The sequence below is a fragment of the Triticum urartu genome, chromosome 6, assembly GCF_003073215.2.
Source record: "Triticum urartu cultivar G1812 chromosome 6, Tu2.1, whole genome shotgun sequence".
NCBI lineage: Eukaryota > Viridiplantae > Streptophyta > Magnoliopsida > Poales > Poaceae > Triticum > Triticum urartu.
In genome coordinates, this window is record NC_053027.1 from 68,938,018 (window position 1) to 68,951,806 (window position 13,789).

General features: G+C 42.4%; 1 protein-coding gene across 1 annotated transcript; it reads left to right on the forward strand.

The window, feature by feature from the left end:
* Nucleotides 1–1,175: 1,175 nt before the first annotated feature.
* Nucleotides 1,176–13,369, forward strand: LOC125513108 (WD repeat-containing protein 11-like). The gene is made up of 21 exons (XM_048678152.1): nt 1,176–2,352; nt 2,948–3,255; nt 3,368–3,435; nt 3,678–3,765; nt 3,873–4,054; nt 4,191–4,327; nt 4,492–4,558; nt 5,618–5,717; nt 5,877–5,988; nt 6,700–6,775; nt 6,898–7,080; nt 7,486–7,646; nt 8,555–8,657; nt 8,958–9,165; nt 9,246–9,532; nt 9,611–9,732; nt 9,823–9,967; nt 10,966–11,058; nt 12,206–12,279; nt 12,584–12,637; nt 12,723–13,369. Exons 1-21 carry the CDS (start codon nt 1,316–1,318, stop codon nt 13,024–13,026), a joined length of 3,909 nt encoding a protein of 1,302 aa, XP_048534109.1. The 5' UTR covers nt 1,176–1,315; the 3' UTR covers nt 13,027–13,369.
* Nucleotides 13,370–13,789: the final 420 nt, after the last annotated feature.

Below are 13,789 nucleotides of genomic sequence, written 5' to 3' on the forward strand. Positions count from 1 at the left end.
ACTTGCACACTCTTCTACCAATTCAGTGTCCATGTCGCTGGTTTCGCCTGATATTGCCTCCGCGCTCCACCCCAACTCACCCTGCGCCGTCTCAATTTCTTGGACCCAATGTGTACACCTGAACCTCACATAAATTTTTTTTGCCCCACTAAATTGCTTTGTTGCAAAATTCCTAAGGAAAGAAGTTTAGTTTTTTTATTGCATCATTATTCAATCAAAGAAGGATCTACTCCAAAGGAAGGTGCCAACAGGGACTAAGATCGCTTGTTAACATACCAACATATTGCCGCCTTAGGTAACATCCACAGACAAACAAATCAGTGCACCTTGACATTGAAGATATAAATCCGTAAATTAAACAGACATATTTTCAAGTTGTATAAAGTGTTTTGAAACAAAGTAATTGCATGTCTAACATAATTTTTTTAGCAACCGGTAGGAGCTTTGCCTTTTCATTTATCAGTTTATATAAAAAACTGGCCGAAAACTGATGTATAACATAATATCACAACGAGATCATGTTGCTCCGCTTGAGCGACCTTATTTACAATGTGCCAATGTACCTATTAGGTGGAACCACCCTCTTCTGCTCCACTGACGGATTCTATACCATCACGCCTCTCACCCTTCTCCTTCGCCATGACCATACCTATTCGCATCTTGTGGCATCCTTCACTTCATTTGGTTTAGAATCCATCGATCGTGGATGTCGGTTTGTGCCTTTCATTGCTCTATAACTTAACATCTACTCCCTTCGTTCCTAAATATTTGTTTTTCTAGACATTTCAAATGACTACTACATACGGATGTATGTAGACATATTTTAAAGTGTAGATTCACTCATTTTACTCCGTATGTAGTCACTTGTTGAAATGCCTAGAAACACAAGTATTTAGGAACGGAGGGAGTATTTCGTGCAAAGTCATCGTCTCTCACTGACCTCCCGGCTCTCGCTCGACAGGAGAAGCACGAGAAGAGTCTGAATCCTTCCGGTACCATTCCGGTCCTCGAGTCGCGTAGTTGGAGCCATGTTGGTCCTCAAGCCGCCAACTAGGCGAGGAAGAAGAACCTTTATGGGTCCCACCAGGCATGCGCAAATCTCAAAGCACCGACCCGCTTGCGACGGAGCAGATCTCCTCCGGCCCCCTTGACCCGACAGGCCGCACCAGTCTTCCTTCCCGGTCTCCTCCCACGCGCACGGGGCAGATCGACCCTCCTTCAATTCTCAAATCTCAATCCCACATGGTCGAGATCTGAGAGAGAGAGAGAGAGAGAGAGCGTCGCCGCCTCGCCCCGCCCCAGCCAGCCCCGCGCGATGATGGCCGCGCCGGCCGCCTCCCCGGCGGCGCGATCGCGCGGCAATGCCGCCGCCGGCGGCGGCAGCGCCACGTCGACGATGCTCCCGGGCCCCGCCAGCCGCGGCAACGGCGGCTGCATCGACCTCAGCACCTCGGGCCTCCTCGCGCACGGCGCCGGCAGCAGCGTCGTCGTCTCCGACCCGCGCTCCATGCAGCTTGTCTGCGTCCTCCCCATGCCCTCCTCCTCCGCCACCTCGCCCGCCTCCTTCGTCACCGCCGTGCGCTGGGCGCCCGCGGCCAGCGCGTCCTCCCTCGCCGCCGCCGAGGACGCCGCCGGCGCCGAGGACGACCACCGCCCGCTCCGCCTCGCCGCCGGCGACCGCCACGGCCGCGTCGCCGTCTGGGACGCCCGCGCGCGCGCCGTGCTGCGCCTGCTCAGCCTCGACGAGTCCCGCAGCGTCGCGCCCGGCACCAGCGGCGGCGTGCAGGACCTCTGCTGGATCCACCACGCCTCCGGCTGGCTCCTCGCTTCCATCCACGGGCCCTCGCTGCTCTGCATCTGGGAGACCAGCAACAACCCCCGCGTGCTCTGGATGTTCGACGCCTCGCCCGAGTACCTCTCCTGCCTCCGCCGGGACCCCTTCGACGACCGCCACCTCTGCGCGCTCGGTCTCAAGGGCTTCCTTCTCTCCGCTGTCCCACGGCATGACTCTGACATCTCGTTGAAGGAGCATAGGATCGTTTGCGGTGCCGGGGACGTGGCAGAGCTGCAGAGACTGGAGAAGGACATATCAGCGCCGGCGCCAGCCCCGGCGCTCGCTGCTTTCCCGCTCTTCGCGGCGAGGCTGTGCTTCTCCCCACTGTGGAGACACATCCTATATGCCGTGTACCCTCGGGAGCTCGTCGTCTTTGAACTGAACTACAGCACTGTGCTCTCTGTTGCTACATTGCCAAGGGGGTTCGGCAAGTTCACGGATGTTATGGCCGATACTGATCTTGACCTGCTCTATTGCACACATGCTGATGGCAAACTGAGCATCTGGAAGCGCAAGGAGTAAGTTTGCACATCTTGCAAATATTTTTTTACAATAATAATTGAGGAAGAACACCTAACTGAGAACTTGACTGAATGCCCAATCTCTGAAAAGACAACTGTCATAATGGACATTTTTATGGTTGAGTACAGCCATAGAAAAAATTGCAACCAGTAGCTTAGTCATTTTATCTAAAAAAGAGAGAACAATTTAGAATTTACTCCCTCTTATAAAAGTTTACAGAGGGTAGCAATTAAATAAGATATTATGTAACTTTACATCCTTGGGAATGTGCTGACAAACATAGACGGCCTTATAAGTTATAACCATTGGGGTATCATGTAGTTGACATTTAAAAGGAATGAACAGTCAGCGATATGTGTACTAATTGGAAGAATATTTTTCTTGCCACACATTTTGTAGATGTCATTTTGCCATTTGTGTATGCCTCATTGAAAGTGTGTAACCTGCCCTGCTAGTTTGCTGGCATTTATTCTTGACAATTTGCACACCAATATAGATATAGTTTCAGTATTGTACATAAATGGCTAACAGGTATGAGTAGTTTTTTATTGTAACATATTAAGTTCAACCTTGTTTCTTTTTTTATTCTAGGGGTGAACAAGTGCATTTGTTGCATGCAGTGGAAGAGCTCATGCCTTCAATTGGTACCGTTGTTCCTCCCCCGGCCGTTCTTGCTACTACGATCTGGCAGTCAGAGTCTATTTTTCGTAACATCGACAAACAATCTCAGGATTTGGCGCATATGCAATCTTCACAGTCTATGATCTTTGATACAAAGTCGAACCAGAACATGTATCAAGGGACCATGACATATCTAACATCGATATCTGAAGATGGCAAGATCTGGTCATGGCATTTAACTTTTGACAAGTCAGTATCTTCCAAGAAAATTAATCTAGGTGCGAATCAGTGTTGTCAAGACAGCACATAAATAAATAAATCCTATTCCTAGCCCAGCTATTAAATCGACTGATGATTCCATTTCTGTCACTAATGTCGGGAAGGAACCAGGTACATCTAACCATAGTGATGCTGGAACTTCCAACCCGCGCTCCAATGGGCTTGATTTTACAATAAAGGTTGTGTTATAACACCCCCCCCCCCCCCTCTCCTCTCTCTCTCTCTCTCTTGTTGACCATTGTAAGGGATCATAGTTCCAGTCAAATGTGAATCTTTGTGCTGCTTTGCATAACTTGATCCTTCTAGATCTCTGGGATTAGGATGTACCTGTTTAGTGATCTAAATTTTGGTTCATATCACTTAACGCTGGTGCACTATTGCTTGCCTTTGCGGGTTTTCTCATGTTTGCTTTGCTATGCAGATTAATTTGATGGGCCAGCTTCATCTTTTGTCCTCTACTGTGACTACTCTAGCGGTGCCATCCCCTTCTTTACTTGCCACAGTAGCCCGTACGTCCCTGATGCTCATAGTACTGCTAGCTGTTTTCTTTCTGAAATTATCTTCAGGTTTTAAAATTTCACACTTTTATAACATTGAACAACATTTCTATCTAAAGGTGGTGGAAACAATCCTGCTCCAGCAGTACCACTTGTTGCTCTAGGAACTCAAAATGGGACCATTGAAGTTGTTGACGTATTGGCTAATGCAGTTTCTGTCAGCTTTGCTGTTCATAGCAGCACAGTCAGAGGCTTAAGATGGCTTGGAAACTCGCGCCTTGCTTCCTTCTCATATAATCAGGTGCTTTATACATCTAGTATATTGTGAATTTGTGATTGATAATTAAATGCCTGTCTACTTTCCTAATTAGGCTCTCAATCCACAAACAGCAAAGAGCCAAAGATAGTTAATTTTCTCATTGATTTGACTGGTACAGGTTAGTGATAAGAGTGGAGGATACAATAATAAGCTTGTTATCACATGCCTGAGAAGTGGGCTAAATCGCCCATTCCGTGTGCTCCAAAAGCCTGAGCGTGCAGCAATAAGGGCATTGAGGGCATCTTCATCTGGAAGGTTGGTTTCATGTTTTGACCTGTGATAACATCTTTCATCTGTCCATAACTTCTTATTACCCCTTACAGTTTGCTAATTCCGTGCACATAATCTTATCGCCGTTGTGCTTGCTGTGATTTCTCAAGCTCAATATTTGGTTTCTCAAGCATAATATTTTTTACCAGGTACCTTCTGATTATGTTTCGTGATGCTCCTGTTGAAGTGTGGGCCATGACAAAGAACCCGATTATGGTACTTATTTCTCTGCCTGTAACTATGCAAGTTTTAGAGCAATTATTTATTCTTACCCAGTTACAAGCTGACGCCTAAAGCGACTTGCTTCTATTCTTGATTGGATATAGATGGGGAATCTCTATAGATTGTCTTTTTTTGACAACCTCTCTAAAACACATTGCACTTCACGGCACGGCCAAAAAAACAAGAGAAAGAGCTTAAAGTCGGCTTTTCCTCAATTAATCATAGTGTTACCTTTTGTAATTTTGATTTCCATATTTCGAATGTTATGCACATGAATTTAGATGCATATTTTTAAGTCACTCGATCTCGTCTTGTGCATGGCAAATTGGCCTATATACATTTATGCTCAAACTTTGCTAGACATGGTCATGTTTATCAGACTGGAATAGCATCCATAATAGGCTGTCATATAACTGAGCTATTATGCCTCTGGGGAGGTATATTTACCATTATTTATCTTAATCTGTGCACTGAATTTCACAAAAGGATACCATTGGTGTGGGGGCCTCGAGTAGTTTTGATAAACAGATATTAACCTCAGGAATCAAGGTTGCAGCCTCTTTTTTTTCAGTTGTATCAGTTTTTGGCAGCCCTGAAAGGGAACTATCTCTGGAATAGGGAATTGTTGTTTACTTTGCATAGCCATTTAAAACTCAATTACCAAATCAGTTTTGACAAAAGGTGGTTGGAGTGTTGTAAATGATCTGTAACAAGGCACCAGAATAATTATGTTAACATTGTTTGACGTAGTGCCAAACAAATCAATTATCTTTGAAGTGCCAGGGAAAATACTATCTTAAGTAACACAGGCTACAACCAAGGAATGAATTTAAAGCAGCAATACTTTTGTGCTAAATTTGCACTTCCATATCGTAATGAGAATCCAGAGGCTATACTGTTGTTACATTCAGTAAATGTATCTTGAAGACCATTACAGTAATAGTTTATCTCCGTAAATTGCCCCACTTTTGCTGTATCATGTGTGAATCAGTTCTTTCTTGTCGTAGAAGTTCTGGAAGCATGATATTTGTAAATTTTCTGAACTGTTTGTAGCTTAGATCCTTGGCTCTTCCTTTTACGGTGTTAGAATGGACACTGCCAGCGGCACCACGACCAAGTCAGAATGCATCTAAGCAATCGTCTACCTCCAAAGGTGCACTTTTAACTCACTAGCAAAGTCATATTATTGGAAACGTTATAGGTTCCATACTTGAATCATATATACTATCTATTTAAGCTTTCTACTCTTCTCTGGTTGCATTTTTACAATATTATTGCAAGATGATACTATGATAGAATTATTTGGTTGCAGAGGGTACTGCTGCAGAAAGTTCTGATGAATCATCTGAAAGTTTTGCTTTTGCATTAGTCAATGGTGCTCTTGGTGTGTTTGAAGTGCACGGACGGCGAATACGAGATTTTAGGTACTTGAATGGCTGACTTTATATCTTTCAGCAATGAAAAGACACTCACATGCACACTTGATCAGATCATCAGTCTACATTGCAGAAATCTATGTTATTCATTTTATTCTAGTCCTCTACCCAATTGTGCTAGATCATCACAATATTTGATAGGCAAGTAAAACTAATACATTATTCTTGAATTCTTTCTGCGACCTCTACTATTTGATGCTAGTTTTTTTTTCTGGCAATTTTCTGATCCATCATGTTTCCTGCTTTTTCTTTCTGTATTGGAGTCAGAAAACAGTGGTTTTTTTGGTAGTGATTGCTTGATTGCATGCAGTGTTGTGTTTGTATTTCTCCAAATGATAAGTATGCCTTGAGTTACATCAAAATAAGATGGGAGATACTTGGTGCTTGTAGAATTAGGACATCAAGTACAGATTGTTACTAGTGATGCCATTCGAGTAATTTGATTATAATTGAAGCTAATTACTTTTATTAGGTTTGATTCTCAGAGTTGAGATCTTACGAATTCTAACTGGCCTAGAATGAGAGATCAAAGTAAAATTTTGTGCCCCACCCCCTCCACTGCTGGCCCATATCTTTGTTGACGTAGTTTCTTTGTATGTGTTGAGCTACAGTTTATTTGATGTTTAACCACTACTACCCTCGTTTTAAATGTCTAATTGTCTATCCATATTAATTATGTGGTTTTATTGTGTTTTTCAGGCCAAAGTGGCCGTCATCATCATTTGCCTCTTCAGATGGCCTGGTTACTGCTATGGCTTATCGTCTTCCCCATGTTGTATGTACATTGTGGCACCACATGTAGTTTATAAGTTCTATTTTGCAGTATTTTTTTATGTGTAAGGTAGATTATCCTGGGACACATTCTGACCTAAAACTACTATTTTTAATAAAAAATAGGTGATGGGTGATAGATCAGGCAACATTCGATGGTGGGACGTTATAACAGGCCTTTCTTCTTCTTTTAGCACTCACAGGGAAGGGATTAGGAGGATTAAGTTTTCTCCTGTTGTTCACGGTGATCGGAGTAGAGGACGCATTGCTGTGCTCTTCTATGATAATACATTCTCAATATTTGACCTGGTAAGTACAAAGAAGCATTAGCTAACAGCCTATCATGTCATTGTCTTGCTCAAGACTCATTACCCACATCATGCGATACTTGTTATTGGAGTGTGATGTCAAATGTATGGTTTTTAATTAGTTATATGAAACACGTGTATTTTGTGCAAAAAAATTATGCTAAGAATATTTATAAGAAGCTGTTATTTTCATTGGAGTAGAGAAAAGGTTGTTATATTGAATAAGTTATTACTCACGCTCTTCTTTCATCCTCATTGTACACCATGCATGTTTTATTTCCATTTCCAGTATACATCTGATCCTTTTGTATTTCTTACCATGTCTATAAACTGTATCTCATACTATGCCATGATGGAACAAGTTCAAAATAGTAGTGTGCCACTGAATTCAGGAACTATGTTTTAGGATAGTGCAGATCCCTTGGCAAATGCCCTTCTCCATCCACAATCTCCTGGCACACTCGTCTTGGAGCTTGATTGGTTATCAACCCGAACAAGGAAGGATGAACCACTTGTATTATGCATCGCTGGAGCTGATAGTAGCTTTCGTCTGGTTGAAGTTAACACGTATGTCATTTTAAGAATGCACAACCTTTTCTTATTCCACTGTATTGTACGGATATTCTATTTATTTATGAGGTTTAGATTTGTCACTGTATTAAAATTCCGTCAATCTCTTGAATGAACCGATGCGATCAATGTTGTGCCCCATAGTGTTTGATTCTCTTAATGTGCTGTCAAGATGGCTTGTTAATTTTCTGAACTCTTCACATAGCATATATGCGTATGAACTCACAAGGAACTTCTGATATGGTATTCGAACTAATGTAGCTTGTCATCAATAATATTAAAATAATTATGTCAATCATATAATTCTCCCAGTTAGGACATACCAGTTAAACACTGAGAAATTGTCAACATAAAGGTGGATTAGAAGAATAATCTGTAAACAAAAACTGAACCCAACTTAAGAAAATAAAGGGAAACCAGCCATTGAACAGGAAAGGGCAAGAATAATATCTAAATGGCATTTGGTTGGTAATGTGAATTGAATTTGGACTAGCCCGTAAGCACTATTCAGGCGCACTTGCACAATTTGTGATTTCAGAGTAGCCTCCTACCCATTATTCAAGGCACCGTCAGCGTGAATGGGCAGTGAATTTGTTTCTCTTCCATCTAATTTATTTATCCACCGGTCTATTATTTTTCCTTGCCCTTTGCTTTTTAATCAATATATGCTGTTGGTGTCTGGTGGGGGCGAACAGAAAAAGGTAGCTGGGTATGGTAATGCTTGTTCTCTAATTTAGTTTTCTGTAACTCAAAAATATTGTCCAATGCTCTGGGATGCTCTAGCCTCTAGGCCTATTCAGTTCGTCACATGATGCTTTTTATGCGGCATACGTCTGATGCTCTAGTTTCCATTTTAGATACCATATATGTAATTTTGTTTGTAACATCTGTTCTTCATGCACCAGTGATACAAAGATCAATTCTGCTTCTAGGCTGCTGACTACAAAAGAGAGATTTAGGCCAATGCCATTATGCCTACCAATACTATTCCCCACAGCACATGCTTTGGTAAGATGGATGTGGTATCGTAATATTTGAACTCATCTTTTGATATAATCGTGTATGAACTCTATATTTTACTATATATTTCTTGAAGTTAGCTTTCAAAAGACTTACATTTCATTGCTTTTTCTTAAAATGCTGCTGGCAGATATGGTTACGTTCTTTCATTCAAAGAACCAAGCCTTTAAGTAACTAGTGTTTCTAATCAGTCTCCTTGAATGGCCATTTTGGACATGCACTTTCCACCTTCTGAAGATTGAATTGCGACGCAACACAAACACTTATTCTTTTTTGTTGTTGTCTCAGGCTCTGCGTATGATTCTGCAGCTTGGTGTGAAGCCTTCTTGGTTTGAATGCAATAATAGTGATACATTAGGCTCTAACAGCTTTAAGGAAGGACCGGCAACCTTCGGGGATCTTCGTTCATACATGATTGAGACAACACTTCCTCCTATCGGTGATTCTGTAGTGGCTGAATTGCTGCTTAAAGTGTTGGAGCCATACAGAAAGGATGGTAATGTCAACAATATATTTTCTTTAGCAGATGATTTGGCATAACTGATGGAAATATTTCCTTTCCCTTTTGTTGAGAAGGTTGCATCCTTGATGATGGAAGAGCCACCTTATATTCAGCTATAGTAAATAAAGGAACTTGTGCAAGGTTTGCATTTGCTGCTGCTATTTTTGGTGATTTCCAAGAAGCACTTTTCTGGTTACAGCTTCCGCAAGCCCTTCAGCATTCCCTGGATAAATCGACAAGTAGATCAAGTGAGAAGGGCTTCGAATCAAGTGTACGCGCTGATTCTGAACAAACTTCCACATTAAACAGGATAGCTTCAAGCGAGAGGTCTGCAGCCAGAAATGTGGCCAACGATACTGCGGTAATATTTGAATCTGATGGTCGGTAATTTCCTGCGTCCATATATGCTTCCGCATTTAGTAATCTATCCATTCTGCAGAGTTGTGGGCAATTAAGTACAATGGCATTTAAGCAAGAGCAATTGTGGTTCAATGCGAATGAAAGGATACCTTGGCATGACAAGCTTGATAGTGAAGATGCTTTGCAAAAGCGTATTCATGAGTAAGAATCAAATATGTAAACCAGTAGTTTATTATGAAACTAAGCACATCCATCTAATTCCTTGTGCCACATGTTTTTCTGCCAACTCAGGCTTGTCTCTCTTGGAAATTTGGAAGCTGCGGTGTCCTTGCTACTTTCAACTCCTCCTGAAGGAACAAATTTTTACCCTAATGCATTAAGAGCAGTTGTATTGTCATCTGCAGTGTCAAGATCTTTACATGAACTTGCAGTGAAGGTGAACAGCCGTAAAAGATAACCATACTCTTTTCTTCAGTATGGAACATAGCTTGTTTACGACATGACACATAGTGCAACAGCGTACCAACTTGGCTTAAAGGGTAAAGTGAAAGGTCGATGGAAATAACAATTTACATAATTATATAATTCTCTGCAAAGGATGTCTGGATCCACCTTCACAATTTTGAGCATCAGTACATTTCGAGTCATGTATGTTTCTCATAATTATGAGAAGTTAATATAAGAAAATGTGCTATCAAAAGTATTTTGTGGTATTGCCGTGATGAACTTAAATAAAATATACTCCCTCCGTAAAGAAATATAAGAGCGTTTAGATCACTAGTAGTGATCTAAACGTGATCTAAACGCTCTTATATTACTTTAGTGATCTAAACGCTCTTATATTTCTTTACAGAGGGAGAAGATACAAAATAACAACCAAAGATACGTCAAGCCACAAAGGAAAATATCATTTTTTTAGACTGAAGGGAGTAGAGTTTACTTGCTGGCTTGCAGCAATGACGTCCATTTTAAATTAATATTTGTAAAGATATAAAATAGAATAGTGCCACAATGTACTTCGGTTGTACTGTAGGAACCTGGTGTACATCTTATTAGTGTCCATGGATCTTACTTTTAGTTCTTAATAGTTAATAGTCTTTGTGATGTTAGGTTTAAATTTCTGTGTACTCCCACTAATCTACTCCCTCTGTTCCTAAATATAAGTCTTTGTAGGGATTTCACTATGGACTACATATGGAGCAAAATGAGTGAATCTACATTCTAAAATGCATCTATATACATCCGTATGTGGTTCATAGTGAAATCTCTACAAAGACTTATATTTAGGAACGGAGGGAGTAGAAGACATGAGCTTCCATATTTAGTGTCAATTTTTCCTCAGATTTGAGCTAAGAATGTTCTTGGTAAAAACCCTATGGGCTATGCTTGTTTGTTCATGGAGGGGACCCTTAATTAAGTTATGATCTTTTGTAGGTTGTTGCAGCCAATATGGTTAGAACGGACAAATCATTATCTGGAACACATCTTCTGTGTGCTGTGGGGAAATATCAGGAAGCATGCTCTCAGGTAACATCCCAGCTGATATTTTTCAATAATTCGAAGCTGCACCTGGGAGTGAAAGAAATAATTTTGTCCTTTGTGCATGTAAACTTATATGGAGAGAAGGCAAGTGTGGTGCTTACAAAGTTGCTTTTTGGATTAAAAAACTTATATATTTTTTCCATGAAACTTTACACACACACACACAAAATACACGAACATGTACATGCTTAACAAAAAATGGATTTTCTCAAAAATTCTGAACTTTCAATGAAAATTCTGAACTTCCGCAAGGAATAGTCCACCGTGTGGACGTCGCCGGTCAAGGTGAGCTCCACGATTGACGTGGACGTGCCGGCCTCGTGGTCGTCGCAGCCCGACGCGGAGCTGCTCATGTTCCCGTCCGCGATCGCCTCCGCCACGATCGCATTGCAGTTGGCACTGTGCGCGGCCTCGTAGAACGCCTGCTGCTAGTCGACGAAGTTTGGTCCTCGCGACCATGGCCGCCATGATCTCCTTGCTTGCGAACTCGCCGTAGATTTGCCCCTCTGCCAGCTGATGATGTGCGAGGAGGGCGAGGTTGTAGTGTTGGTCCTTTTGCGCCAGCCGCAACCCCCGACACCGGTGGCGCCGGCTGCTCCTGCACCATACGGCGTTGAAGTCCATGGTGAAGCCGGAGTGGGCACGGGTACGTGGCGGCGGTCCGGATGCCCGCAAACCTCCCCCTGGTTTGCGGGAAAACAGACACGTGGATAGGGGTCCGCGTCGGATGGCAAACTACGTCTGGACACCTTGGTCCAGTCATTTGCGGGCATTTTGAGGGTCCTCGTTGAGATGCGCTGACAAAGCTTGGAATATATTGAGGGTACTGCTAAGAAAGGATAAGCCTCTCTAAAAATGATAAGTTGCCATTTCCTATTTCTATAAAATGTCTAGATAAACACCATTGTGGTTGCACAACGGAAAGAATCAACGGAAGATACAAGCATTCTCTGAACTAAACAGCATTCAGATTTTAATTATTTCCTTTACATTGCAGTGTAGATTAATCAACTTTTAGGGGATAGCGTTGGAGATGCCCTTAGGCACTTAATTCGAGGGACATTCTATTACCGTGATGTTTGAATTTTCTAAGTTAAATTTGTGCATAATGGAATTCACCTGAATGGTTCAGCTTCAAGATGCTGGTTGCTGGATTGATGCTGCTACTTTGGCTGCAACTCATTTGCGTGGATCTGACTACGCAAGGTAACTTTATTAATTATTTTTTCACTCCTCAATGTACTTCAATTGTATGCCTTGTCTTGTCTCAACACACAATCACATGATGATGGACCAGTATGGCCCTGCATAGCCTGTCCGCCCATGGCAGGGACTAGAAAGGCAGAAGATGGCAGTTATTTAGTTTGGTTTAGTCATCTCATGTCAGTCTTTGAATAGCAGATAAATGGGCGCAAATGCCTTTTTGGGTATAGCTAAAATGTTAGTTTTTCTGTTTCACTTTATTAATCCGCTAAGGTATTCCCTTCTGTCCTTTGCCTGACTCACGCAGGGTACTGCAGAGGTGGGCTGGTTTTGTTCTTCGTGGTGAACAAAATATGTGGAGGTAACTGATCCCGCACACACAGTAACACTAGTTAATTGCTTATTTATCCGTCCCGGTATCAATATGTTGTTTGTTTCTATACTAGAGCTCTAATACTATATGTTGCTGCTGGAGCACTCCCGGAGGCTTTAGAGACGCTCCGCAGCAACCAGCGACCAGACACTGCCGCTCTGTTCTTGCTTGCCTGCCATGAGATCTATTCACAAATTACCACAGAGTCTAAGCCTGATGATGAGGTGCCTGAATCAGCAACGGAGCGGAGTCAAAAGCTCCTGTTCCCATCCAAGAATGTGAGTGACGAGAACCTGATCGCGGTCAGCGAGGTCTTCGGGCAGTACCAGCAGAAACTGATTCATCTTTGCATGGATATGGAACCAATTGTGAACTGAGGCTTGACACAAGTTTTGCGGATGAACTGAGGCTTGACACCCGGTCTGCAACTGTAATTGTCGAAATTTTGTGTGAAGCTTTTTCATCACGATCTGCTCAGTGCTGGATGCTGAGCAGAGTTGTGTGGTACGCTACCCAGGCATTGAAGAAACAGTTTTTGCGATATAGGGGAAAGGAATATACATGCGATGTTGTATTGTAGGTGACAACTGTTGGCATTGTTTTTTTCTTGTACCAGTAATGTAAATTTTATGTGATGAGTTGAGCAAGCGACTGCGCAGTGGATTTAACCAGAATGTATCATTTTTTTAGCAGAGATTACTACACTTGTTTTGCAGAACATATATCTGTTCAATCTGGGAAAATGTTTCACGTGCCTACCCATCACTATCAACCGGTGGATTCGCAACATATGTGTAAATCAATTTTGTGTATTTTGTTTTAGGGAACTTCATTTTGTTATGGTACTTAGCGCATCTACAGCCCGACCCCCTAAGCCCCTGTATGTTCGGCCCGATGGCTCAGTCAGTGTCTGGTCGTGAAAATGCAACCCAATCAACGCCCTTAAATTGGCCATACAATTTCCGGCTGTTCGGTACCCCTTAAACCCGGCCCATATTTGGGACGGATATGAAGAGGCTTGGAAGCGTTTGGGATTTGATAGAGCAGACCCACATCCAAATCCCTTTATTTTTTTTCCACACTAGTCTGACATGCCCTCTTCCTATGTCGGCCATCCCCTGCTCCGTTGCCACCCTAACT

Excerpts from the sequence above, each read along its gene's own strand:
- LOC125513108 (XM_048678152.1), top strand. The coding sequence starts at position 1,316 with ATGATGGCCGCGCCGGCCGCCTCCCCGGCGGCGCGATCGCGCGGCAAT. Across the intron at positions 4,559-5,617 it reads TGACAAAGAACCCGATTATG|CTTAGATCCTTGGCTCTTCC; the intron begins GTACTTATTTCT and ends AACTGTTTGTAG. Across the intron at positions 9,533-9,610 it reads ATGTGGCCAACGATACTGCG|AGTTGTGGGCAATTAAGTAC; the intron begins GTAATATTTGAA and ends TCCATTCTGCAG.